The sequence below is a fragment of the Agelaius tricolor genome, unplaced genomic scaffold (genome assembly GCF_023055355.1).
Source record: "Agelaius tricolor isolate 1412-34295 unplaced genomic scaffold, bAgeTri1.0.p SCAF_2, whole genome shotgun sequence".
Lineage (NCBI taxonomy): Eukaryota > Metazoa > Chordata > Aves > Passeriformes > Icteridae > Agelaius > Agelaius tricolor.
This window is the reverse complement of record NW_027269262.1, coordinates 26,482,724-26,507,622: the sequence shown is the minus strand read 5'-3', so window position 1 is coordinate 26,507,622 and position 24,899 is coordinate 26,482,724. Positions and strand designations below refer to the sequence as shown.

Below are 24,899 nucleotides of genomic sequence, written 5' to 3'. Positions count from 1 at the left end.
TGGTATATTGGTTTTGTTCTGAAACCCTTTTTGGGTGCTCCCAGTCTCAGACATGCTAAATCAATGCTTGGGAGTGACACAATTATTTTTATGCCACTGTTCTCCCCAAAAATAAGAAATATCTTTTTTTACTTTTTTTTTCTTTCTTTTTTTTTTTCCCAGAAGAGATCCTGTCCCGATTAAATACAATGTATGTGAATATTTTATTTATTACTTACAGTTTAAAACTGTATTTTTTAATTTCTAAAACCCTTCTCTGCTTGCCTTCAGAGAATTGGAACAATATGCTGATTAACTGACCAGTCAGTTAAAGAAACCTTGAGGTTTAAGTGTCCAAGTTTTCCAAATGAAAACATTTAGGTTAAAAAAAAAGGCATGCATATACTGTAATTTGCTTGTTTGCTCCACTCCCTTGTGGACATGCCCAGTTTCCTTCGTACCTGGCAGCTTTCCTGTTCTGTATTCATCATGCTAATCAATGGGATTCAGATCTTCCTGAAATAAAATCATTTGTCTTCGGTCTGCTCTTACAAAGGACACAGACTGTACTAGAATGTCTTTTCTGCACTTCCAGAGTACGTTAAATATATGCCACTGTTCATAATACAAGGCTTTGGCAAAGTATCGATTGCTTTCTTCTACACAAAAAATCCCTGCACAGGGAAACTCCTTGTGGTTTTTTCCACAGACTTAAATTAGTGCCTTTGAGAAAATTAGCAGGCTGATAGTAATTGAGACAGAAGTCTTTAAATTTTCATGCTGTAGTGAGAAGAGTAATAACAACCTACCAGCTTGATTCTGTGCTGGTTTGATAGGGGCTGCTCTAAGGTGAGTGGAAAGTTTTGTAATACCATGCTGAAATTATGACTAACCAGGAGAATTAAGGTAATGTTGGAGCATTACTGTACAAACTGTACTGTACAAAGTGCAACAGTGGCCAGTCACACCTGCTAAAAATTTTTTCAAACACACTTCTTGGGTAATGGCTTTAGGAAAAAAATTGCCTGGTTCTTTGGAGTTTAAAAGAGAAGGTGCCTTTTTTTTTTAATAGTCTTTAATTTTTTATTTAGGGATAAGAACAGTAAAGAGAGAGGATAATAATGAATAAAAAAGGGAAAAATAGATGGGGATTAAAATCCCAGGACCTTGAGGTTCTTGATCTTCAAACCCAAAAAGATTTGAGAATTTCTCCTTTCTTTTTTTCCTCTTTTATTTCTTATTTTTTTCCCCCAGACCACATCAAGTAAGGATTTCTTTTGAACTTTTGTATTAATGACTGAGTTCTCTGATATCTAAACCCCATCACACTAGGGGTTGAAGTTTTGCTGTTGTTCATAGCATCCTTCTCTCAGTATCTCATCCTTCTCTTATCAGTATCCCTGGTAGAGAATAGAAAATAAGCTTTTACATGTAGATGAAAAAAGTTTATGTGCTCTGTCCTTCTACCTCTTTATTAAACTTTTGTAACTGAACTTCAGGCTCTTATCCTTCCTGACTCATTCAGGAGAAGCTGGTAGCCAGTTTAAAAGTTACTGGAGGGTTTCATAGACAAGCTTAAAACCTACAATTGGGTGACCTTCTCAGCCTTATTTGATGAGGAACTGATGCTGAAAAGAAAGAAACTCAAAGGCATTTCCAAATTTCTCCCTTTTATGCTGATCCTATTTAAGCCCATCGACTCAGGTGAGAAATTCCCCAAACTAGCTTGCCTATTTTGAGCGTATGATCATAGCAAACCTTTAAATTCTAGAAATGGCCCTGCTCCAGCAAAGCACTTAAGCATGCTTAATCAGGTACCCCATTATACAGCATGCACATTATTATTGAATGAACTGTGTAAATGAAAGCCTTAAAATTCTTCACATGAATAAAAATGCAGACAAATTTTCCCTGTGGGGATTCATCCCATGCAGGAGATATCTGCAGCTTTGCATTTTAATCAGTGAATGGTCTGATCCTGCTGCTGTTGAAGTCAGGGGCAGATCCTAACTGCTGCAGTGGAAGCAAGAGCTGATACTAACAGCACGTAATATGAAAGGGGAAAATGTTTTCCAAGTGGGTGTTCAGATGATGACCCATTTCTTGCATCAGTCTATTGTTCACCAGAGATGGCACTGCCACTAACGTTTTACTATCCACAAATCAGTACAAAGCGTAACATCCAGTTACCGCTCTTGCATGTTTGCATTTCTTCAAGTTAATAGGGAAAGAGAGCCCCAGGGCAAAGCATGATTGATGAGATAATTGACTTCACACGAGGACTGTGGAAGAGCAGGCCAAATTCAGCTCTGACTTAAGTATTTCTATCTCTACTTATGTCTGAAATAATCTGATGTAGTCCATCTGCTGCCAAAGAGGAGTGGTGGCATGACAGCAGTGCTCTTCTGTGAGCACTTTGTTCTCTACTTGTCCAGTATTCCCCTTCTTACAAGGCTCCCAGGAAGAGCTTCAGTGTGCACTGCTGGAAAAGAAAACTTCATGGATAGTGTGTGGACATCATAGTATCAAAAACCATAAAGTGGTTTGGATTGGAAGGGACCATAAAGATCGTCTATAGTCTAACACCCCTGCATGGATGGGGATACATTCCATTGGACCAGGTTCCTCAAAGCCTCATCCAACCTGACGTTGAATGCTTCCAGGGATGGGGCATCCATAGCTTCTCTGGAAAACCTGTTGCATTGTCAAAAAGAAGAATTTCTTCACAATATCTAGTCTAAACCCACCCTCTTCCAGTTTAAAGTCATTCCCCCTTGTCCTATCACTACATGCTCTTGTGAAAAATCCTTCTCCAGCTCTTTTGGAAGGCCCCTCTTCAAGGATCTGGAACATGCTATGAGGTCTCCCCAGAGCCTTCTCTGCTCCAGGCTGAACAAATCCAGCTCTTTCAGCCTGTCTCCACTGGAGAGGTGCTCCAGCCCTCTGATCATCTCCATGGACCTCCTCTGGACTCACAGTACCCTCCCTGCATTTGATTCTTGTCCTTTGCTGTGATTTCTTGACTATGTCTGTATCACTGAAAAAGAAGTCTGTCTCTTGCTATAATTCCATGAAACCAATTACCTGCTGGTCCTCAGCAGCATGTGTGTGCCTGTTTCCTGCTAGTTTAGATCCAGGGGTGCCTGGCAGTGTTTTATGTGGAGTGTGTGATTGGCATGCACTGTCCTGGCCTCACTGCTCTTGGTTTGCCCTCATCCCAGCACAGGAGTCTGGTCTTCAAAGGGCCTAGGAAATATCCTTTGAAAATGGTACAATGCCATTATAGAGAGTATCACACGAGAACTTCAGGGAGATGCTATGTGTACTCCAACCCTTGGTTTTTCTTCCCTACTAGAATAATTTTTTCTTTACTGCGCAGCTTCAGAAGGCAGACTGCTTTAGTGACAAGAAGTGTTCACATACTCAAAGTAGTTTCTCACTAGATTTATGCTTTTACTGACATAATTGGATGTCTTACGGCTCTGAGAAGTATGATAGCAGAGTAATCCAGTGTGTATGCCCAGTAAAATGTGTTATAACTCAGAAAATAAGCACGGTCTTCTAGGTTAAGTTATTTCTGGAAATATAATTGCCAAAGTAAAACACCAGCCCAAGTTTATTGAAAAGCCTCTTGGAGGCAGAAGCACGTTTTCCACCGATCAGAAGGTCCAAGAAGAGTCGGTTCACGTACATCAGAAGAGGTCAGAGTAGAGTTTTGTGCCTTTATACTATGGAGGTGTATGAAAATGTTTTCATATCTAAATTTGGAGCTAGCTGTTGAAAATCTGTGTAGGTATTTACATTGTTGGTGGTTTGGCTGAAGTATGTTTTGGCCGATTAAATGGAGCTGTTTTATGCCATTTTAATTGTAAGTTAGGTGGTTTGTTCACAAAATTTTCTCAGGGCTCTGTCTGACTTCAGAACTCTGTCTGACTAAGTTACTATCCTATACAAAGAGAAAAAGATCGAAGGGGAAATGATGGCTGCACTGATGGGGGGAAATGGATGGTTCTGCAAGAGTGATGAAATCCCATTTTGTTAATCATCACTCCAGCCTGTAGTTCACTATTAGCTTTTAGTATTAAGAAAAAACAGTATTTGTTGCCATTACTGCCAGTAAGTCTGCGTTGATAAGATTTTTTTCTCAGATGTGCAGCAGTTCCCAGTAGAAATGCTTCTGTTCCCAAGACAAGTATACTTTGTCCCCAAAATTAGAAGGCAGCTGTTCAAAATTTTTTATTTGTATGTGTGTAATACCTAATGGTTTCAGTAATAGATTATTACAGATTGACCTGATTCTCTTTCACCCTTCCTAACTTTTAATCACTTTTAATTCAGAAATAAATACACAACTGGGAGTAGAGTTCTGGAAAGTGCTCTTAAATCTTACAAGAGTGCCTGTACATATGTGTATGTGTGCTTGGTTTAGGGTTGGGTTTTTGTGTCTCTTCTTTGCTGAGTTTGCTGGCAGCCAGTTGCTGGGGAAGAAAAGGATAATTACAATGCAAAATTGTCTTATGTTTTTCTCCTGTGGATGATGCTATAAATATAAAATTGCAGTAGAGATTTTATGGAATTGTTAACAAACTAAGGAAATAATTAATTGATGCAGAGTGCACAAGGGGAAAAAGATAGTGAAGTTTAAAAAGAGATGTTGGGCAAATAGCCTTTTTCGGTGGTCTTAAAAATCACCTAATAAAACGTTGTTTTATTGCACAGGTACACTAATCATTTCTCCTTTTAATCATTGCACTGCATATGCTTTTCAAGCAATTTTATAGAGTGTGTTCTCTAAGGTGGCTCATGAAAATCACCTTCACAGTCCATTTGTTTAGATACTGCAGTGTGCCTGAGTGAAAGCCGACCACCTCTGAAAAGGATGCGAATTGCCCAAATCTATCACTTAAGACTAATAATTCCCTGCAAAATGGGGAGAGTGGGTTATTTCTTCACCAGGCTCATTTACTGGACAGTCTCTGGTTTTAGAGCTAGATTTTCCTGTCCTGCAAACACCCCCAAAGAGCCCTGTTATTTAACACAGCATGTCACCACTGTTACAGGTGGTGATTTATGAAAGTGCAAGTTCGAAGTTATCTATAACTGCTCTTAAATATATTTCTGTGTTATCACCCTCCTCTAACCTACATTGTCTGCTTGTTTGTAGTCTTTTTGAATTGCACAAATTAGGCACCTTGCCCCTCTCCTCACCTGAAGTAAGGGACCATCCAGAGCCCTGAAATCACCTTGTGAATCATTCTAGCTTGCTGTTAACCTCAGAAAGTGAACACCAGGAACTGTTACAAAACTTTCCCCATCATGCTTCATTGTATATAAAAGGAAATTAACGACTCACACTACTGGTTCATTTTCTAAAATCTGTCCTTCCCAAAGCCAAGTGACAATGTTCTCTGGTTAATCAAGGAAAGATCTACCTTGACACATGATCCTTTTTCTGTCAAAGAGCATTTTACTCTTTGTGTCGCTTTTATGACATCTGATCCCTTTGAATAAGGAAGGCTAGTTACTGGCTATGATGTAGAGTTGTCAGAGAGTCCAAACAAGGCTTTTATAAAAGCAAGGAGCTAGTGGGTTCAAGAGGGTGCCAAAACAGAGAGGATGAAAAGCAGTTCAGCAATAGCAGCAGCATTCTAGGTCAAATGGGCTTTGCAGGGGTCAGAGAGTCTTTTTCAGTCACTGAAGAAAGGATTGTGGGAAAGAAATAGGAATAATAAAGTCCAATATGTTGATTTTCCCCTGTCTGAAAATCTGTGCTGCATTAGTTCAGAAATTTTTCTTTGCTTGTTTGGCAGGTGGTAAAAATAAGAGTCTGAAATGAGAGAGGGTAGCAGACATTTACTTGCAGGGGTAGATTCCTCTGAGACTTTCAAGAGCCAGCAGACATTTTAGGTTGTGTTGTTTTGAGAGAGAGGCTTCAGGATCATTTTCAGTATATGTTTGAAAGGAAAAGCAAACATTAGTGCACAGATCTTCGCAGCTGCTTGTACATGGAAAAAACAATGGAGGGACTGGAACACTCTTCACTTCTCGTTCCCTGGCTTGATCCTATCTTGTATTGCCTTTGGTGTAGGAAACTCCACTGCCAAAAAAGCTTTTGTGAAAGTTACAATACTTTTCTGTTGTGTTATCAACTAACAACAGACAATTTTAACCCCAAGGGAAGTGCTTAACTACCTCAAATTCATAAGGCAGGTTAAATGAGTCCACATTTTATTTCTTTTTCAACCATAGGAGGGTAGACGTAGGTAGCTAAGTTAACTGTCATTAGTTTGGGACTGACAGGAAATGCTGAAGATTCACAGGGTGCAACTAATGACACTCCATTTGTACCTTTCTGATGATATGTCTGGTGAGACATGTCCTTTGTGAGTCTTTTAATTTTTGTTATTGGCTAGCGTGTAAAGGAATGGATTTACTTTTGTTTGCAGGGTTTGCAGTAAGAATGACTTCAATTAAAGAGCCTATTGGAAAACATGAGGATGGGGCATAAGACTAGGAAGGAGACTGAAAATATCTCATTATGTGAGACTGGAAGTCGCATGCAGGGCTGTGTGAGTCAGCAACGTGCCCTTGCAGGGATGAAGCACTAACCACAGCCTCGGTTGCACTAGCAAGAGCACAGCCAGCAGATCACAGGAAATGATTATTCCCCTTTACTTGGCTACCATGAAGCCACATGTGAGTCCATTGTCCAAAAGCGACTCCAGTTTTGAGTTCTGTGTAACAAGATACTGACACACCAAAGCAGAGGCAGCAGAGTCTGGCACAAAGCATCAAGGATGTGCATTAAGGTGCTGAGACAACAGGGCATGTTCAGCTCTCGCCTGCAGAAGGGAAGGGTAAGGAGAGTTTGAATGCTGTCTTGCATCTAAAGGAAGAGGGAAGACTGAGACAGTCTTCTCTGAGATTCACTGCAAAAGATAATAAGACTGCAACAGTGACAAGTTGCAGCTAGAATTTTTTTAGTTTGACATTAAAATAATGTTCTTAAGTGGGAGAAGCATTAGATGCTGCCCAGGGAATGATTTATTATTTTTTCCAGAGACTTTTGGGTCTTCATGCTTGGAGATTTTCAAAGCTAAGCTGTTCAAGGCCGCTACTTTGTCAAAGCTGGAAGATAGCCTTGCTTTGAGGAGGACATTGAACTAGGTGACCTCCAGAGGTTCTTTCCAAATGAAACTGTTCTGTGATTCTGTGACCTAAATAAACTAAGCCAACATTAAGCTGCTCTACATCCTCATTTTGGAGGAGGGCTGGAGCTGCAGAGCATGGTACCTCAGCTCAGTCTTTCCTGGCCTCTTTTTGATTTTCTGCAAGGCAGTTCCAGAAGTTGGGAGAGGAGTGCTTTGGAATTGATCCATTACCCTGCTCCCCTAATAATATTGTTAAAGTATAACAGTGGTCATTTATTTTCTCTTTGTTTCTTTGAATTTTTTTTTAAAAAAGAAGAAAGTATGCACGTAGGTTCAAACATACTAAAATTAAAATTTTAATTATGATAGAGAGAAGACCACCCAGACTGTGTACTGCTTTATCTGCTCATTGAGTGATCTTTAACACTTATCTCTACATACAGGTTTTTATCCATGAGAAAAATGAGTAAAATGTAACAAGAACACATTGTACCTGTGTGAAAACCCTTAAGCTAATCCTGTGTTCTTCATTTTCATAATCTCTATTAATAATTGCCATAACAAATGTTATCTTTTCCTGTTTCTTCCATCAGCCTTCTCCCAAGCATATGAAAAAAAATGCACAGTATTTTAATACTGGTCTTTTGTGATGGTCTCAACTTTTTACTGCCAGGACAAATATTTAGAGCAGTGTTTCTTTCTCCAGATAGAAGTTTTAAGTACTGTCAGTGAAATAATTATGTTATAATTTGGGGATCATTATAAGAATTAATATTCTTTAATATCATGAAGTTTGTGGTAATTTGTTACAACTTCATTATAATAGGCCACTTGGACTACAGCAAAGCAATTTTAGTCCATGAAAAGAAAGTTCTTTGGCAGTGGAACAAATTATGAAAGAAATTGTAAAACAATTACCAACATGTTAGCAAGAGTTAGATAAACTTAGAGAAACTCTGCATCTCTAAAATGATTGTGAAGTTCAGGTTACTCATCATGTAAGGGTGGAATCAACTTTTACGTCTTATGTCTGTCCTTATTGAATGTAATAACAAAACATCAGCAGTGCTGTAAAACCAGGTCACAGCACTTCCTGAACAGTTAGGATTTACTCTCTGTGCCCATTGGACTCAGAAGGGGTGATGACTTGGGCTTTGGTGACTGATTTTGTAAGTCCAGGTGGGATAGGCATCTTTTGAACACTTACGTCCAATTCTAATCTAATTCAATTTTGATAGTGGTTATTTTCATAGTCGTAAACAGAGTGAGTATTTTACCCATTGAAATCTTCACATATTGAATTAAATCTTCATTTCTGAAAGTGCTGATTCACATTTAAACCAGGTGAGGTTTATCTGTCTCCCCATCGTTGGCATTCTGGATGAGTAATGTGTACATATATGCAATATCAAACTGCACAAGTGCAGATATGATTCCTCTAAACTCAAAATTCAGTGTTTTCCTAATTGCTTACAGGCTATTGAGATTAAAGCAACAAGATCTCTTTTGTGTTAAACAAGAAGCTCACATTCCTTACTCATGAGCTACTCTCCTCTTTCCCTCTTGGTGATCACGGGCAACATTTTTGCAAACAGACATCCTAGTCCATCCCCCTCTGCAAGAAAGCCTTTGTAACTTGTGGCTGACCTAATTGTGCAACGACAGCCCTGCTGCTGCAAGTCTGGGGAGATCCCTGGTGCAGCACTCATGTGGGCTTAGCAGTGTCTGCAGCAGGATATAGGTAAGCAGCAATGCAAGGCTTTGAAGGATTCTCTCCATTTTCATGTGGGGGAGAGATGCCCAAGGAAATTTTAGAATAACTTGGAGACCATGGACTGACTTCTACGTGCTTTTCAGTACCACATCCCACCTGATGCCAGTGAATAAGGTTATGTTACTGAAAATTGTTATACATTTGAAAACTCAGCCTTCTGTATAGAAATCTTTCAATACTATATTATCTGTGGCAGTTGTAATTTGTGCTTTCAATTCTGAAGTACTTGCTGAATACTCTTTCTTAACTTGGATATGTCTGCATGAGGTCCTGGGGATCAGAGCCTGAATTTGTCTTAATGTTATGACAGAGGAAAGAGAAGAAAATGTTGAGATTTTTTTCCTTTATTTGACCAACAAAAAACCTCAGTGGTGCCATCATTGTGGTCACACTTTGTTAGTGTGGGGTGGAGAAAAAAAATGCAAAACTTGCAAGGCAGAAGCACATCTACTACTAAATGTTATCCTGTTCTCCTTGTAGAATTAGAAAGTTTTATAAAGTATTTTTGGTCTCCTGAAGACAAGACCACTCAGTAATGTTGAGGTAGGCTTTCTTCATGTCATGTATCATTACCCGATAATGCCCATCCCATCTTCAGTTTGCACCAGTGAAGAGTTAATCAAGCATGTAGGAGGAAGAATAGTTCTTACTTAATCCATCCAAGAATGGCTCAAATTTGAAACAGGGGTGTTTTAGTGCTGCTCTTAGCTGAAACAGGGTTGTTAACATGAAACAGAACCATCACAGTCGTGTTTTATGTGTGTGCTTTCATGTTCAGACAAGTAGTAGTGGCAATCAAAATGGTTTGCCTCAGCCAATAACTCTATTCAGTGCCATGTGCTAACTGTGTTAAAAATTTATGAATCTTCTTGGTAAAGATAAAAATTAGGGAAGCACTTTGTCAAACTGATAGGTTTGAAGAAAGGGGAACATTTTAGTTTTGCTTGAGCTTTGGGAATTTAATCATTGAGTAAAAAGATGTCTATTTGTATTTCCATGCTTCAGAATAAAACTGCTGTTGAATGAGAAGGTTCTTATTCTGGCCTGAGTGATTCAGCTGCCAAGATCCAGATGTAACAGGGATCAGTTCACCCATGAACTCTGATAACAAGAGATTGGTTTTCCTTCTGTTTGTCAACATGTGGGGACAGTGGGCTGGAGTTGGGGATCCTGCAGCAGAGCAGGGAGAGACTTGAGTGTTGGTATTACTGAATAGGCAAGTAGGGTTCTGTGACCAAAAGGATCTAAATCCGTGAGCAGAAAGATGCAGGAAATAGTTGCAGGCAGGCAAGAAGAGGATGAGGAAATGCAAGAGACAGTGAGTGAGGGAAAGGCTGCCCCCCTCATGTCAGGATCTGGGAGTAGGTACTTGGCTATAAATTACTATGCCAGCTATAGGGTGGAGGTCATTTATGGCATCCATGTGACAATAGATTTGTCATGTATTACAGAGAGATCTCTTTGCATCAAGGTATATATACTGCATTGTGCATTACCTCAAAATCTTTCTGTGTCCTTTCACTCTTCAACAGCCACTCTATAAATTGATTTCTTTGTTATCCTATTTTGTCCTGGTTTTAACATATTGTAACTTTTACTAATGTTTGTTACTGGGCTTTTTTTTTTTGTTTATCTAAAAGCCAAGAAGCCATATACTCATACCTGTTTGTTCACAGTGAGTTTTTTGTGGGGTTTTATTATTTGATGTTCAATGTCAAACTATTAATATTTATCCTTCATGTTGGTGTTTTGCTAACTGTAGTTCTATGGCTAGCATACTCAAATCCATTCAGCGGCACATACTTTGTTCTTGTAATTACCATTTTAAAATGGAATAATCTCTGAGACTATATCCAGAATCTAGAACTAATGTTACAGAAAATAAGGTCAAAGAAATCAAATAACATTGCTTCCAAAGTTGCAATAGAGTCTTTGGATCATCTTCCATCATTAATATCAATTCTTGACAGCACTTAAAAGTTTAATCATGATTTGTAACCCTCTGAATTTTATTGCTTCTACTGTCGGAAATCAATTTCAGTACTTAATGGCATCTTGTAACCTCAGTCAAGGAGAATGTTGGCTTGATTTTTATTCTGCTTTTACTCAAAGCTTCACTGCTAAGCTATACCCTGACAAAATTATTTCTGTGACAGTCTTTGACAAAGTTGTTTTCAGTTCTCTGACTTGAAAAAAGTACTTTTGTGTATACAGCAGAATTCAGAAGTATTTCTCTCTGTTGATCATTTTTGTTGAGCTGTAGCTTTATGTATTCTCCAAAAAGCTGTTAATTCCAAGCTTAAAATACAGTGAAGTGTATGTTTAATCTTAGTCACACTTGCAGACCTGGGACTTCTCATGTAATTAACATCCACCACAAGTGTCTGGAAGATCAGACCATAAACTGTTGTTTAATCTTCCTGTTGCTTACTGAGGTTCAAGAAGAGAATGGAGCACACTTATAACTCCAAATTAAACATTTAGATTAGTCTTTATTGATTCCTTTTGATCAGGAGAAGTGTGTTTGGGCTTGATTCTGTTTCGTCACTCAGTAATTTCAGTCACAGAAATTTTTGACCTGGTTGGGAGCTCTCCTTTAGTGGCATAATTGCAGGATGAAATTGATTACATTTATAAATATAAATTAGAATTGTTTTTTTTACCAAAAAGCACAAAAAGGGATAGCTCATAGAAACCAAACTAAAGCAGGGTACAAGAAATTATACTGTATCAAATCTCCTCTCAAAATTTGTAGCTTTTAATAGAATTAAACATGCAAAGGGTATATCCCTTGATCTCCTTTATAAATAACTAAACATTGGAAAAGTTTATATTTTAAGTATGGTACTGTCTACTTTTCTGCACAATTATTAGGAGATTTTGTATGCTTTGAAAAATAGAAAAATTGAAGGGTGATAAAATCAGTGGCACCCACTGGGCGAGGAGTAGGTCTAGTTTGCCAAGTGTCCTGACTGGGAAATGCTGCCCATTTTTACCTGTACCCAGACTTCTTATTGGAAATATTATCTGTTTGGCATAGAATAGAAGAGAAATAATCAGATTATGTTGCCATAAGGAGTAATAGGAGAGATTTCTTGAACCATGTTATTTAAACTTCAGTCTAATTCCTCAGGAAACTGTCCCTGGAAAATTCTTTCTTCAGAGAATTAAGGAAACTGATTTACTTTGGAAGTTATAAGTCCCAAACCCCAGAGGACCAGCCTAGCAAACCACATCTCTAAAAGCAAAGGACATAATTTTTGTCACTTTTCAAATCATCTTTATCTTATATACAAATACTGAGCACCCTCCCTCACATTTCTAATGCATTTCATGTGGGTTTTTCCAATTACAAAGGGACAGCTCTCTGATTTATGTACTGATGACTTCCAGCTAACTTTCCTTGGTGTATTTCATTTAGAGAGCCTGCTGTCTACACATGATAATGTTTATGTAGTGGATGACACGGTTCTGGAGCTATCAGAGGTGGAAGAAACGGCGTCAGAAAGCAGCTGCTTTGCATCAGAGGATGCCACAGAGGACTCGGGTGTTGTGAGCTCCCCGTCTGACATTGTGTCTCTGGAGTCACAAAGTGACAGTATGAAGCTGAGAGACATCAGGCTGGTCAATGGCTACACGGACCCAGCTGAGGCAGATGCAGTGTGTGGCACAGGGACGGGCCCCGTGCCGAATGCTTACTGTGACAGCGTGGGACCTGACCGCGCTCCGCCGAGGTAAACATTTGCTTGCCACCAGCGCTTGTCCTCCTGCTAGGGACTCATTTAAGAAAACCAACTTATACTTTCTTCTGCTCTTTCATAAACCAGTACCAATGCCAAGTGACTCCTCCCAGTGAAAAGCTCACTGCCAAATCCCCTCAAGCGACATACTTGTAGCAACAGGCAAAGGTCACTTTTTTGTTTGAACTTGCAGTTACATTTCTTGCAAAAGACCGCTGCCCTCCAGAGTTGATTTCTTCAAGGAATATGAAATAATTCTGTTACAGTTTGGTTTATTTTATACTTCTGATAGCACCTGGAGTTTTTAAAAAATGTTACCATATATTGATCCAGAAAAATTACATGCAGGTCATATAATAGAAAATTCAGGCCACTGAAAGCCAGGTGGAAAAGGACTGTATGCAGTGAACTTTGGAGATTGGTTTGGAAATGTTTGCATACATATATATATACACACACACACACACACATATATATATTTTTATATATATACACACATATATGTTTATATGTGTATATATATCTGTTCACCTAATGCTAACCTCCACTGGTGTTATACTTTGGGGTGGGGGTCTTTTCAGCATATTTTCTTTTCTTTTCCCTCTTTTTTTTTTTCACCATAAACAAACATTTTTCTGCAGTTTTTGCAAGAAAATACGAGAACCTGGAGTTTAACTAGAAACTGCCTTCAAGCACAAATGACTCTGACACTGTTTGTTTGCCAAAACTCACATAGTTGGTGGCAGAGCTGCAAAGGGAACCCAAAATTTATAGGACTTTGCAAATACAAGCTGGCCAAATAGGAAGCTAGGTCTCCAGCAAGGAGGGTGGCCTGGTAATACTGACAGGGATCCGCTCTGTGTGATGCTGCAGAGTCATGGGACAGGGGCCAGAAATTCCTCTGAATTCTCAGTTGACACAAAGTCTGTGCTTTCTGGTCTCTCTCCATTCAGCTGCTAATCTGTACCCTCTTCATAAAAGCATGTATCATGACCTAGTTATTTCCATCCACACATTTCTGAGTGAGAACTTCATCTTGGATCATGCAGTGGGTGATAACTTAGGGATAAATTAGACCAAAGTCAGTATTTAACCTACTGGAATGATCTTGGGGTTTTTCTTTATCCATCAGTATCAATGGGGACAAGGTCAAGCTTTACTTAGATACTTGCTCCAGAATACATTATCCTTGTGATTTTTCCTTTTGCAGTGTCTTAGGTCCTGATGCAGTTTCTATTGAAAGGATTAGATAGGCTGGTATAGTAACTGCAATTAACATTCCAGACCTGATCCAAAAAAGCAACCCATTAATTTCAGTAGGCTTAGATTGGTCCTTTTGAGGTAAATAGGCTATCCCAACTTTCTTCAAAATGCAGGATTTAGAGTGGTTTGAAAAACACACATGCATGTTCAGTGGCGGAGGAGGAAGTTAGCATTTTGCTGACCAAAGACATCAAAGCAAAACCTTGCAATAACAATACTAATCAGCTACAATTTGGGGGGATCTTTTTCTGTTTTTTTAATCAAATGAAGGATTAACCACAGGTCATTGTGACACACTCCCTCTTGAAAGTCAGTATTCCCTACATCTTTCACCTCAGCCAAAGATACATATTCTGTCCATGACATTTAGAATTGTTCTTGCCCCACAAGCCCACATAATTTTTACTATTTGGAAAGAGTGCACAGAGAAGCTGTCCATCAGGACTTGGGTCCAGGGGTCTTGCTGAGCCAAAGGAGTGGAAGCTGGAAGTATGGTGTGATGCACTGCCCATTGCAGTCAGGAAGGCTCTGAGAGGCCAGTGCTGCAGGGTCCTGTCTTGGGCCCCCAGTTCAAGAGAGAGACTGGAAAACTCAGAGGATCCAGTGGAGAGCCACTGAGGGGGCTGGGGCACTGGAGCACAGGAGGTGTGAGGGGAATGGCTGCTCACAGTGGGAAAGCAATGTTGGTGAGGAGGGACCTGGTTGCAGTCTTTCCCTAACAGAAGGAAAACTATCAGGGTTCTCAGGCGTGCAGTGTGAAAGGACAAGAAGCAACTGTCACCAGCTTCTCTAAAGGAAATAAAAAATTAAATATGAGAGAATTCCTCAAAATGGGAATGGTTAGGCAGTGGAAGAGGTTCCCCAGAGAAGTTGAGGAGTTGAGGAATCTCCATGTCTGGAGATTCTCAGAAGTCAGCCTGGTGAAGCCTTGGGCCACCTGTTCTGGCTTGGAAGTTAGCCCTGCTTGGAGCAGGAGATTGGGCTAGGCTTCTGACTTTCTTCTTTCTTTTTTTTCCTGTGATTTTATAATGCTTAATATTCTGTATTTATCTAATATATCTGTCTGTAATTTAAAAACAGGGGTTTGGGACTGAAATAGGTTGTTGTTGTTTGGGACATGAAGTTGTTTTTAATAAATACTATTTATTTTTTTGGTTCTGAGACAGCAAAATTGCTCCAGATCAGCTTAGCAATATAGCAAAAACTTAACATTTGTGATGTGTTTTAATCTTATGTCAGCAACCACTTAGACTGACACAACAGTGATGCTGAGAGTAATATTCTTTAAAATATTATGCTTGGAATGTGCCAGGAATATTTGAAGATAAATCCATTTCCACTCATAACCTATCTTTGTAAACAAAGCAGCTTTGAAAATTGTACTCCTCTAAATCCTTTTGAGGTCAAGCTCCTAGGTTTTTAAAAACCACTTCCTAAGTGTAGAGGAAAGGGAAAAAGGTATTTTTTAAAACTATTTGCATGAAATTCTTGTTTTAATCAGACATAAATCTGTTCTTAGTACCATTTTGAGTACAGACAAATTTGGAGAACATAAATTTCCATTTTCACTGTCAGAACAACTGCTACCCCACTAGTAAAATGTGTTGGGAACCCAGAAATTCTACTTAGCTCTTTGATGAATGAGCTACTTCCAGGACCAAACCAGCCTCATGAATCCCCAGACAAGTCAAAATGCACTTTGTGTGAACAACAGATACCAAACTATACAGAGTTTAAAGTGCAAAACTCTGTAGCATAAGCTACAAAATATACAGGACATTTTTACACAGAGTTTACTCATTCCTTTCTATCTTCTACTTTGTACCCTGGTGATCTATACTTAATTCTAAAAGGAAGATAAGAACAAAGAAATTGGAACAATGTGTTGCTACTGTGATGTAGTAGGGGTTAGCAGCAGTAAGACTGAGTTCTCCTTGAGTCCGAGATCTACTGGAGACAGAAATTTTATTTAGTGAAATTTTATTTATTTGGCTAAGGCTTGGGAAAAAAAGGTTAATAAGAATAATGGAAACATTTGGTTGCAATTTTAAATTGTAAACCTGACCAAAAATTGGGCTTTTCAGCCAGTGAAATAAATTCCTAAGAATTAATAGTGCTATGTGCTAAAATAGTTTTGTACTCTGGTAGATTGTGATAAGTACCCTTAAAGTGGAAGCAAACAATATTTGGAGTGTGAAGGGCTGTAAAAAAGGTCCAGGTAGTATTTTGTCCATCCATTGTGAAGAACTGCAATGAAGAGCAGAATCAAGTCCACAGTTCTCATATAGGTTTTCTCCAAAGAGTTAGCCTGTGCTCCAGAAGATCAAGAATGTTTTGCTATGTGGCTTCCTCCAATTAGTTGTATGTTTTGCTTTAAATTAATTTTTCTTAGGGTTTCTGGAGCTTTTACTGGTTGTTCCAGGTGGTCTCTGTGTGGCTGTAATGTCTGATAGCATTAGAATATCACAGCAGGCTTTTCATCTACTACCGAAGTCGACGAAACTTGTGAGTATTTAAGGGTACAGTCTCTGGCGTGGGATATGTTTGTCTGCACATGGCAGGGTAAGATTGTGGCCAGGTCAGAAATTACAGCAACCACGGGCTTTGCACAAACAAATATAACAGCACAGCAGAGCTCTAATCTACTTCAGTTCCCAGAGCACAGAAACAGAAATTTCTAAAAGAAGGTACATGGATTCCAGGGTTTCCAAGCTGGGGTCTTTCCTCTATGGTTTTAATTTTCTGTTCATGGTAGCAACTTGAAAATGCACTCCTTTTTGTTTGGTTAGGTTTGGGGATTCCTGTTCAAGCAATCGTAATCCAAATATACATACTAATTAGCAATTCGAATATCAAAACAAATGTCAAAACACTCTAGTCCTACTCTTAGCTCTGCCTCTAACCTGTTAAAACATCTTGGTCTCTCTGCCTGTGAGATCCCCTTCTGACACTGACTGTTTTTTTACAGCAAAAACCATAACACAGCTATCATATCTCATGATACATTTGTACAGTGTCTGGTGGAGCAGAATCCAGACCTCAGCTGGAGGTGCCAAGGGCTAAACCCATATAAATAATTGACTACATGCAACGTTTGCCTGTGAATGCTTTAATATTAACTGCTGAGTCTGAACATTGTACTACATAGTTCTCTTTATTCATATCCTTTCTTACGGTTGATGTCTTTGTGTTATGTATCTGTTCACCAAATTTTAATATATATTGTTAAATGACTAACAAGAAAACCACAGAGAAGCTGAAATGTTGCTTATGTAGCAGTAAGTACATCTCATGATCTCACAGTGTTGCAACCCTGTCCTCCCATACCCCCTCTTTTCCCATCCCATGTGTGGTGTCATCACGCAAGCTCCTAGGGGCAGGGATCAGACAATTTTACACGCCTATAAAGAATATACACACCTACTGTCTGGAGCTTTATAAATAATTACACGTTAAAAATTATGTTAAAATAATATTATTAGGAATGCTAGGTCATGTGCTCAAAGTTAGGTAACTCCAATATTGAGGCTTTGTGTGTAATCTTAGATTCTCCCCTTTTAACGTCAATTCCCCCCGTTTTGTGCAGTATGATAACGTCTCTGGTTACAGGAATGGGACTCAATTTTATTTTCTTTCTAAGTTTCAGGACCCAGTTAAAAAGACAGATATACCGCTGTTCACTCAGTTCAAATTCTCTTCTGGAATTAATTAATTACTGCTTAATTTCCTTTGGCTCTCTTTATGTTACTCATTGCACTGGTATTCACATGCTATGCAGGCTTTAATTCATTTCTCTGCACAGTGCTCATGTGATATGAGGAGGTGGCATTTTCCTGTTTTAGGGAAGGAGAGCTGATGGGCAGAGAGTCAAGGCAGAGTAGTGAACAGATAGACCATGCCAGGACCACTGGTTTTTTCAGAGGGCTGAGTATTTAATAGAATTTCATGTATCAGAATGCAGCTGTCCTTTTCCTGCAAACTCTGTTCTTGGAAGAAATTTAAACATTTTGATTGAAATAAGATAGTAGTATGATTATGAGCATGAAATAAAGTGTCATGTGGACTGTCACCTCACAGAGGTTTGTAGTTTCTCAACTTTAAAAGCAACTGAAATCAGTGTTTTAAAGGGGGTTACTCCCAAGAGTGGTTCTGCTGTCCTGTCTCAGAGAAGGAAAAACAGTTTAAAATACCAGACATTTTTTTATTCTGAAAATATTTTAAATGTACTGAAATGTCTAATGAAAGTATTTTAAAATGTGAAGGGAACTTTGTAGTTATACAGATATAAATAAATACAGGCTTGTGTGTGGCAAAAAGACAAAATACCTTCTAAAAGTCTGAAAGGGATTTTCCCCTCCCTTGAGTGTCTGCTTCAGTAGCCATGAGAGAGGAATATTTTTTCACGTACAGCTAGTAGAGGACACAGGGTGGGGGTGGGGGAACGGGAACCCTCCAGAGATCAGTTCGTGCTGTGGGTCTGGACGGAGATAATCCCATTTCCTCCCTTTCTCTTGGAAGAATTTGTTACCTTTGGCTCTGGTCAGGGTAGCTGAAGCTGCTGGGAGGACAGTTCTCTTAGTTACCAACCTGAGAAGTACTTGATGTTTGCTACTAAACTGTTTGGGGTTTGATGAGTTAGTTTAAAACAAAAGCTTGAAATGATAGGGGTGGGTGAACCTGTTCTGCTTAATTTCCAGCCCATTCACATTCAAATGTTGCAGGGTTTTGTGTTCTGCTTGGGCAGGACAGGACAGAAGGAGAAGTCAGTAGCTGGAGAGAATTCAGCATGGAAATTGGTCAGAAGAAATAAAAATAGTGAGTGGCAGAAGGCAGGAAGGGAAGAAGAAAAACTGCAGTGAAAAATAGCAGTGTATGTATGTATTATATATACCTCTGTGCGCAAACACATTCTGTATAATTACTTGTAACTGTTTCTGAGAAACAGGAGAAAGTTTAGTTCTGTTTTTTCTCTGTAGGATAGGTTTTATTTTAACTGGGTAGATCTGTTTTACTTTTTTGGAAATAGTTTCAGTCAGTAGAAAAGTAGAGAAAGGGTTAAAGTGACAGGGAGAACCTCAGGGAAGAAAAATTATTTAATTAAGACCCAGATGTCTGACAGATTTGCAAGCCTCTGCTTCTTACATAGTTTTCCTTCCTTATTTCTGGCTTTCCCTTTCCCCTTGTTCCAGAAAACTCTTCAAATTTGGAAACTTTTGTGCACTTTTTTGCTGGCAGATCTTCATGGAGGAAAGATATGATGGATATTATGGTTAAGTAATAGATACTCACAGTCATTCTAGGGCAAGGATACTGATCAGCCTTTCAGTTAAACTCGTCCACTGGAAAAATACTGTATGCTTTGGAGCTGTAGAATATTTTAAATATTAGAGAGCAGCTTGGGTTGCTAAAGGCCTGGTGTTGGCTTACAGGAGAGGAAGGCTCTGGTCCTTTTCTATTTCTATTTTTCTGTGTAAATCAAGATAAGTTATTTGACTGTACCATCTTTTAACTTGCAATGTTACATTACACAGGTGATGTGACTGTATTAAGATCTAAATCATGCTAGCCCCCTTTCCTGACTATTTCTGGCAATTCTGTCTGCCTGCGGCCTTTCCTGTGGAGAAGCTGTTGCCAGAGGAGGGGGAGTGGGGGTGCATCCGCATTACAGCAACTACAAGCTGCTGCTTAAGCAGCAGGACCTGGAACTGGCATATGTTGGGTACTCTGGAAGCTTAAATCACCCTGGTATGTACCAAACTAGAGATTGCTAGCATTACAACACAAAATGATACTATGCAAAAGCATATTCATTTACTTTCTGTTTAGATTCTTGACCAGTAACTGTGGAGGAAAATTGTAAAAGGACCATAAACCCAGCTGCCTTTGAAAAATTGCTTCATTTTCCTCCTCACCTCTATTTTCAAGTACTTATTGTTAATTGGGTGGCAGCATATCTGAAGACACTACTGGACCTCTGTATTACAGGATTATAAAATAGTTAAATTCAATCTCTGATGACTTTTATTCAGCACAGATATAAATGCAGTGTAAAGACCTTTGTTTGATGTAGTCCCACAGAACTAGAAACAGAACACAAACTAAAAATGGAAAGGAAGTTATACCTGTTCCTTGCACTCAAAACTATGTGCAGCTTTTTTTTTTATTGCCTAAGAATGTAAAAAAGAACGTTATCTGGTATTCAACAGAATATGACCATGTGCTTTTTCCCCTTCCTAGTTGCCTGCCAATTTCAGAAATCTTGCATCAAACACAAGTGACGACTTTGCTATCTAACCAGTCCTGAATTGTTCAGTCTACAACTTTTAAATTTTAACAGGCTTTGGTTAAAAATTCATTCTCAAGTTCACAGGAGGCAGTAGAAACGGAAAATATCACTGGTCCGGTCATGGCTAGAGTCAGTTTAGGTGACTACAGTGTCCAGCACTTATTCCAGCTGCTCTCCTGCTGCAGTTATGTTACTTCCTTGAATAGAAATGGAAAAAAGTTACCTAGCCTAAGAAATAGAAAGAATGGAGAAATGGTCTCTGAGATTGTGGAAACAACTGGTTTATTCAGGAAACAGTTACCTCCACTTTTGAAGAGTACTTTCCCACATCACTCACAAAAATGAATATATAAAAACCCTGAGTTTGCTTAATGTCATCTTTCTGGCCTGATTGAATAGCAAGTTGTTTTCTAAAAGTTTCAGCCATACTTCCTACAGCTTGAAATCCTACAGCCTCAGTCTCTTGTTTAACACCCACCTTGATATATAGACAAGGGAGAAGCATTTCTCTTTGCAGCATTTGTGTAAGAGGTGAATATAATGGATTCATTTTAAAGAGGACAAATTGGGATACATAAAGATGGGTTAATGTAATTCCCCAGTACCAGTCTGGGATGGCTGTCCCAGGGAGGGGAGCCTGAATTTTCCAAAGCCCAGTCTTTGGAACTGGAGGAACCATGTCAGTTTTCCCTGTAGGTCAGTCCCTCTTACCTGCCCAAGGCTCATGAGAGAAGCTGAATGCTCTCAATGTACCTCACAGTTGTCACTTCATCCCTGCATGTCCAACTGCCCAGTGTGCCTGTATGGATTTGACTTATTTGCAATGGCTCTGTCCTCCCACCCCACTTAGTAACAGGTTCACAGGAGCCATGTTCTCAAGTCTCTCAGTACAGCAAATACTGTGCAAAATGAGTGAGATTGCAAATCACATTCATTTAACTTGAGATATGTCTGCTACTAGGCTTCTTCTTACCTGCTGCCATTCAGGTAGGACACAAGTTTCCCTGTCTTCCACATTAAGTCTAAGAGCCCCAAACAGATGTCTTGAATATCCTACAGCATTTAAAATGGCACCAAGTATCAGCATTTGGGTAATTGAATGTCTTCCTCCCTCCCTTCTCTGCAGTTTACATAGGTCTGTGTTGTCCTTAAGCAGGTATGGTGGGAGGTGTGGTCTCTACCTCTGGTGCCATTCAGGAGGCTCACCAAGCCTCCCAAGAAGTTCTTAGAGAAACTTGAGTCAGATTTATCATTTAGGGACCCACAGGTCCTAACTTTGACTATGAGAAAATGGCAGCTTTTCTCATTGCAAATCCCTTGTCTTACCACAAGGATTTATTTTTATGCAGCATTTCCAGCTAGTTTTATCAGAAAAATTTCTCTCTTTCTTAGAATGTTAACCTTCTCGTAAATGTATGTCTCTCATGGCACTAATTTGGTAAAATGCTGCTGTAAGTTTCATTTTGTCTCCAACTGCGCAAATGACTGCCAAGGAGTAATTAGGCGTTGTAGCCTGAGCTCAGTGGAACATTAAATGCTGTAGTTTAGTAGTCACTTTGCTTCGTTCTGTGCTCTTGCACAAATCTCTGCTAATCTGCATAAGTAATATGTGCGCAGGCTTCCAGGAACCGTGCACATTTGCCATTTCGAGCTTGGGCTAAATGCTCACCAGTGCTGTATTTTTAGCACCTCATATTTTAACCAGGAAGGCAGCGTAAAGGTTATCAAGTTCTTCCCTAAGTCAAAGAAAAAAAAAAAAGTGTATATGAGAAAATACCACTGGTAATGTTTATCCAGAATGTAAAACATGGTATCGAAATAAGTAATATTTTTCTTGGCTTCTGGCCAGAACAGCTGTCAACAAAAGAAAAGTGTAGAAGGGAAGAAGGCTATGGAAAAAATAAAATTGAGGCGCTTTTGTTTTCCTTTTCCTGTGAGAAAGAGTCTTCTTAGGCACATTTGTAAGTCATGTGAGCTACTGGAAACTACCAGACCTTCACCTCATAAAACACATAGCCCATTCTAAATTCCCAGCGGTAAGAATATTCAGAAAAGCCCTTGTGATTAATCTGTACCTTCTGGCTTGCTTTGTAGGTGAGTTTGGAGATGCATCGAACAGTAGCTCTTTTTTAGAGATTTAGAAATGCAAAAGAAAATATCTGCTTTTTCTGAAGCTCCCTCTGGAGCAGCAAATAAGAATCCTTTCATTTTCAATGCATTGCTCTCCTTCCTTCAGAAAAATGCTGTGAATTGGATAATATTATTCCAGTTGTCTAAGTAAAGAGATTGAAGCAGAGATTGAGAGGCAAATTATGTGTAGTCACTGCACAAGTGCTCAGAGGATAATAAAAGAGACCACTACTGACTCTTGTACCCAGCAAGGAGAGGCTCATTTTTCTATGAAAATTGAAAGATTCCCACTGATAGACATAAGAACTGGTCTGTGCAGTGCAATGGACCTATGCTCCATGTTTGAAGCCCAGGAATGCTTGTTCCCATCCCAAAAATTTTTTTTTGAGAAATTTCCCATAACATTCTCAAGCCTATTTTTTCCTGTAGAAATTCCAGCACAAACAACCTTAGTAATACAGATTTTGGCTGCATTGTAAAGAAGTCAGGCAATAGACAGGAAAATATAATCAGGTAGCAAAAGGGTGGTGAGCTGGCATAGTCTTCATGAAATTAGGTCTCGTGAGTTTACAGATTTTTCTTCCAGAGTTTTGGAAGCACCTTCTCCACAGTAGGTCAGAGAATGAGTCTCAGTGTGTATCACTTACTTACCTCCAGCTGTGTGCAACTATTCTGCAAGACCAGCTTTGTAAAAAAGAAAGTGATATTTGCTTTCCATGATGGATAGACTTGTTGCTTAGCTGGTGCACAGTTTGAATGGTTCTCCCATTGTAAATGCTCTCTCTGAGTTTGCAAATAAATTGTTTTAAAATGCACTCAGAGTAGAGTATTTTTTATTCATTTTATGAAACTTCCCACTGCAAGAACAATATGAAATTCAGTTAGTTCCTTCTTTCTGCCATCTTCACATTGGGAGTTTTGTTTGCCAGTCTTCTCTCCCAATTTGAATGCTGCAAGAAGTGTAAATCTTTTTGTCAGATTGCTCAGATGAGTAATCTCATTGATTTATGAATGTATGTGTGTGTGTGTGTGTGCATGCCTCAGGGTACAGAGGGACTGCAGTGCTATAGCGCCAGGTGCCTGCACTGGAGACTTTAACTGATTAACTCCACCATCCTCGTAATCTGTCAGGGGGAAAACTCAGTTCACCTTGAATCTTGCTGTGTGGATGCTGAGCCTGAGCATCATAAGATCACACTGGCTTGTGGGGATGTTCAGGGCCTGTCAAAGCTCAGGTCAGTAGCAGATGTCAGAAGAAATTTTATTCCAGTCACAGCGCATCCTGTATCCTCATCTGTATTTCAAACAACCAATACTGATTTCTGTCTTTGATTACAGTTTAGGAAACCTCTTAGTCATATATCAAGCCTTGTTGTCTTGAATTAATCCCATCTGTGTATTCAGATATGCAACAATGTGTGCATGACAGTTTTGGAAGGCTTCCTTGGAGGTGTATGTTGTTGTTTTCATTGATACCGCATACGCAACGTCAGCTTTGTAAGTGCAAGGCATTTTAGGTAAAAGCAGAAGGATCAGGCTGCAGGACTTCTACAAAAGACATAAAGGAGAACTGAATGCTAAATAAATAATGAAGTAAAATAAAATCAAATACCTGATGCTTCAACATGTCCTTTCGGTTGCTCCTGGCATGAGCAAGGGAAAAATCAAACAACAAAGTAACGAAAAATTATGCTTCATTTTTGGACGAAATTTAAATCAATGTCAGAAGACATGCCTGCATTTTTATTCAGATTACTGTTTTAAAGGGAAGAAGAAAAATGGCATTTTTCAGGTAGTGTTTGGTAAACTAACAAAAAAAATCTGTCATGTGTTACTGTATCTGTGCAATTAAGGGTATGATCTTGAAAAGGGCAAATCTGCTTCACCCAGTTAGAATTAGTTTAAGTGTGGATGGAATGGAAAGCAACTTTTTCAATAGATTAATTACAAGGGAAAAACATAGATACAGTGTCACAGACCACAACATCTTAAATTTGGGTGAGGTAACTGAAAGAAATAAATTGTCCAATGTGAAATTCTAGTTTCAATGATTTGAATAAAAGTGATCTGCTGATCAAGATTTTCCTCTAATAAAAACAAGAACTGTTGTGTACCAGGTTGCCATACAGGTGGTTTTTTGTTTGGTTTGTTGTTTTCTCTTTTTATAATTTTGGGGGGTGTTTTTAGGATTTATTTTGTTTCATTTTCTTTTTCTTCTCTTCTTTTAATAAGCCAAATCAACACTTGGCACTCAGATTCTGATTTCAGGCTTGTCTTAGGTCATTGTACAGCTTCATCAGTTTTCTGGCAAAATCAGGTCCCTTGATGTTTCATTAGAAACTGCTTTCACTCCCTCCCACACCTCAAGATGCAGAGTGATTGTCTAACAGTACTTTGAGTGTACTTATTTTTCATTACCATGCAATTTTTATTTAATTAAGGTGCACATATATTGTTACAGCGAGTGCACGGGATTGTTAGTGGTCTGCCTTAAAATTGTATGGATGTGCAAAACCTTTGTCTTGGCATATGCTGTGTTTCTGCAGTCCAGCTGAAATGTGTACTTCACACTGAAG

The 24,899-nt window shown here is 39.0% G+C and overlaps 1 protein-coding gene across 2 annotated transcripts in view; it reads left to right on the top strand.

Moving 5' to 3' along the window:
* The window catches only part of COBL (cordon-bleu WH2 repeat protein), a 157,568-nt gene that overhangs the window by 119,022 nt on the left and 13,647 nt on the right, over positions 1-24,899 (top strand). For both annotated transcript variants that reach the window (XM_071454868.1, XM_071454859.1), the window contains one exon: positions 12,326-12,638. In XM_071454868.1, the coding sequence (XP_071310969.1) occupies positions 12,326-12,638 (313 nt within the window). The remainder of the gene's footprint in view (positions 1-12,325; positions 12,639-24,899) is intronic.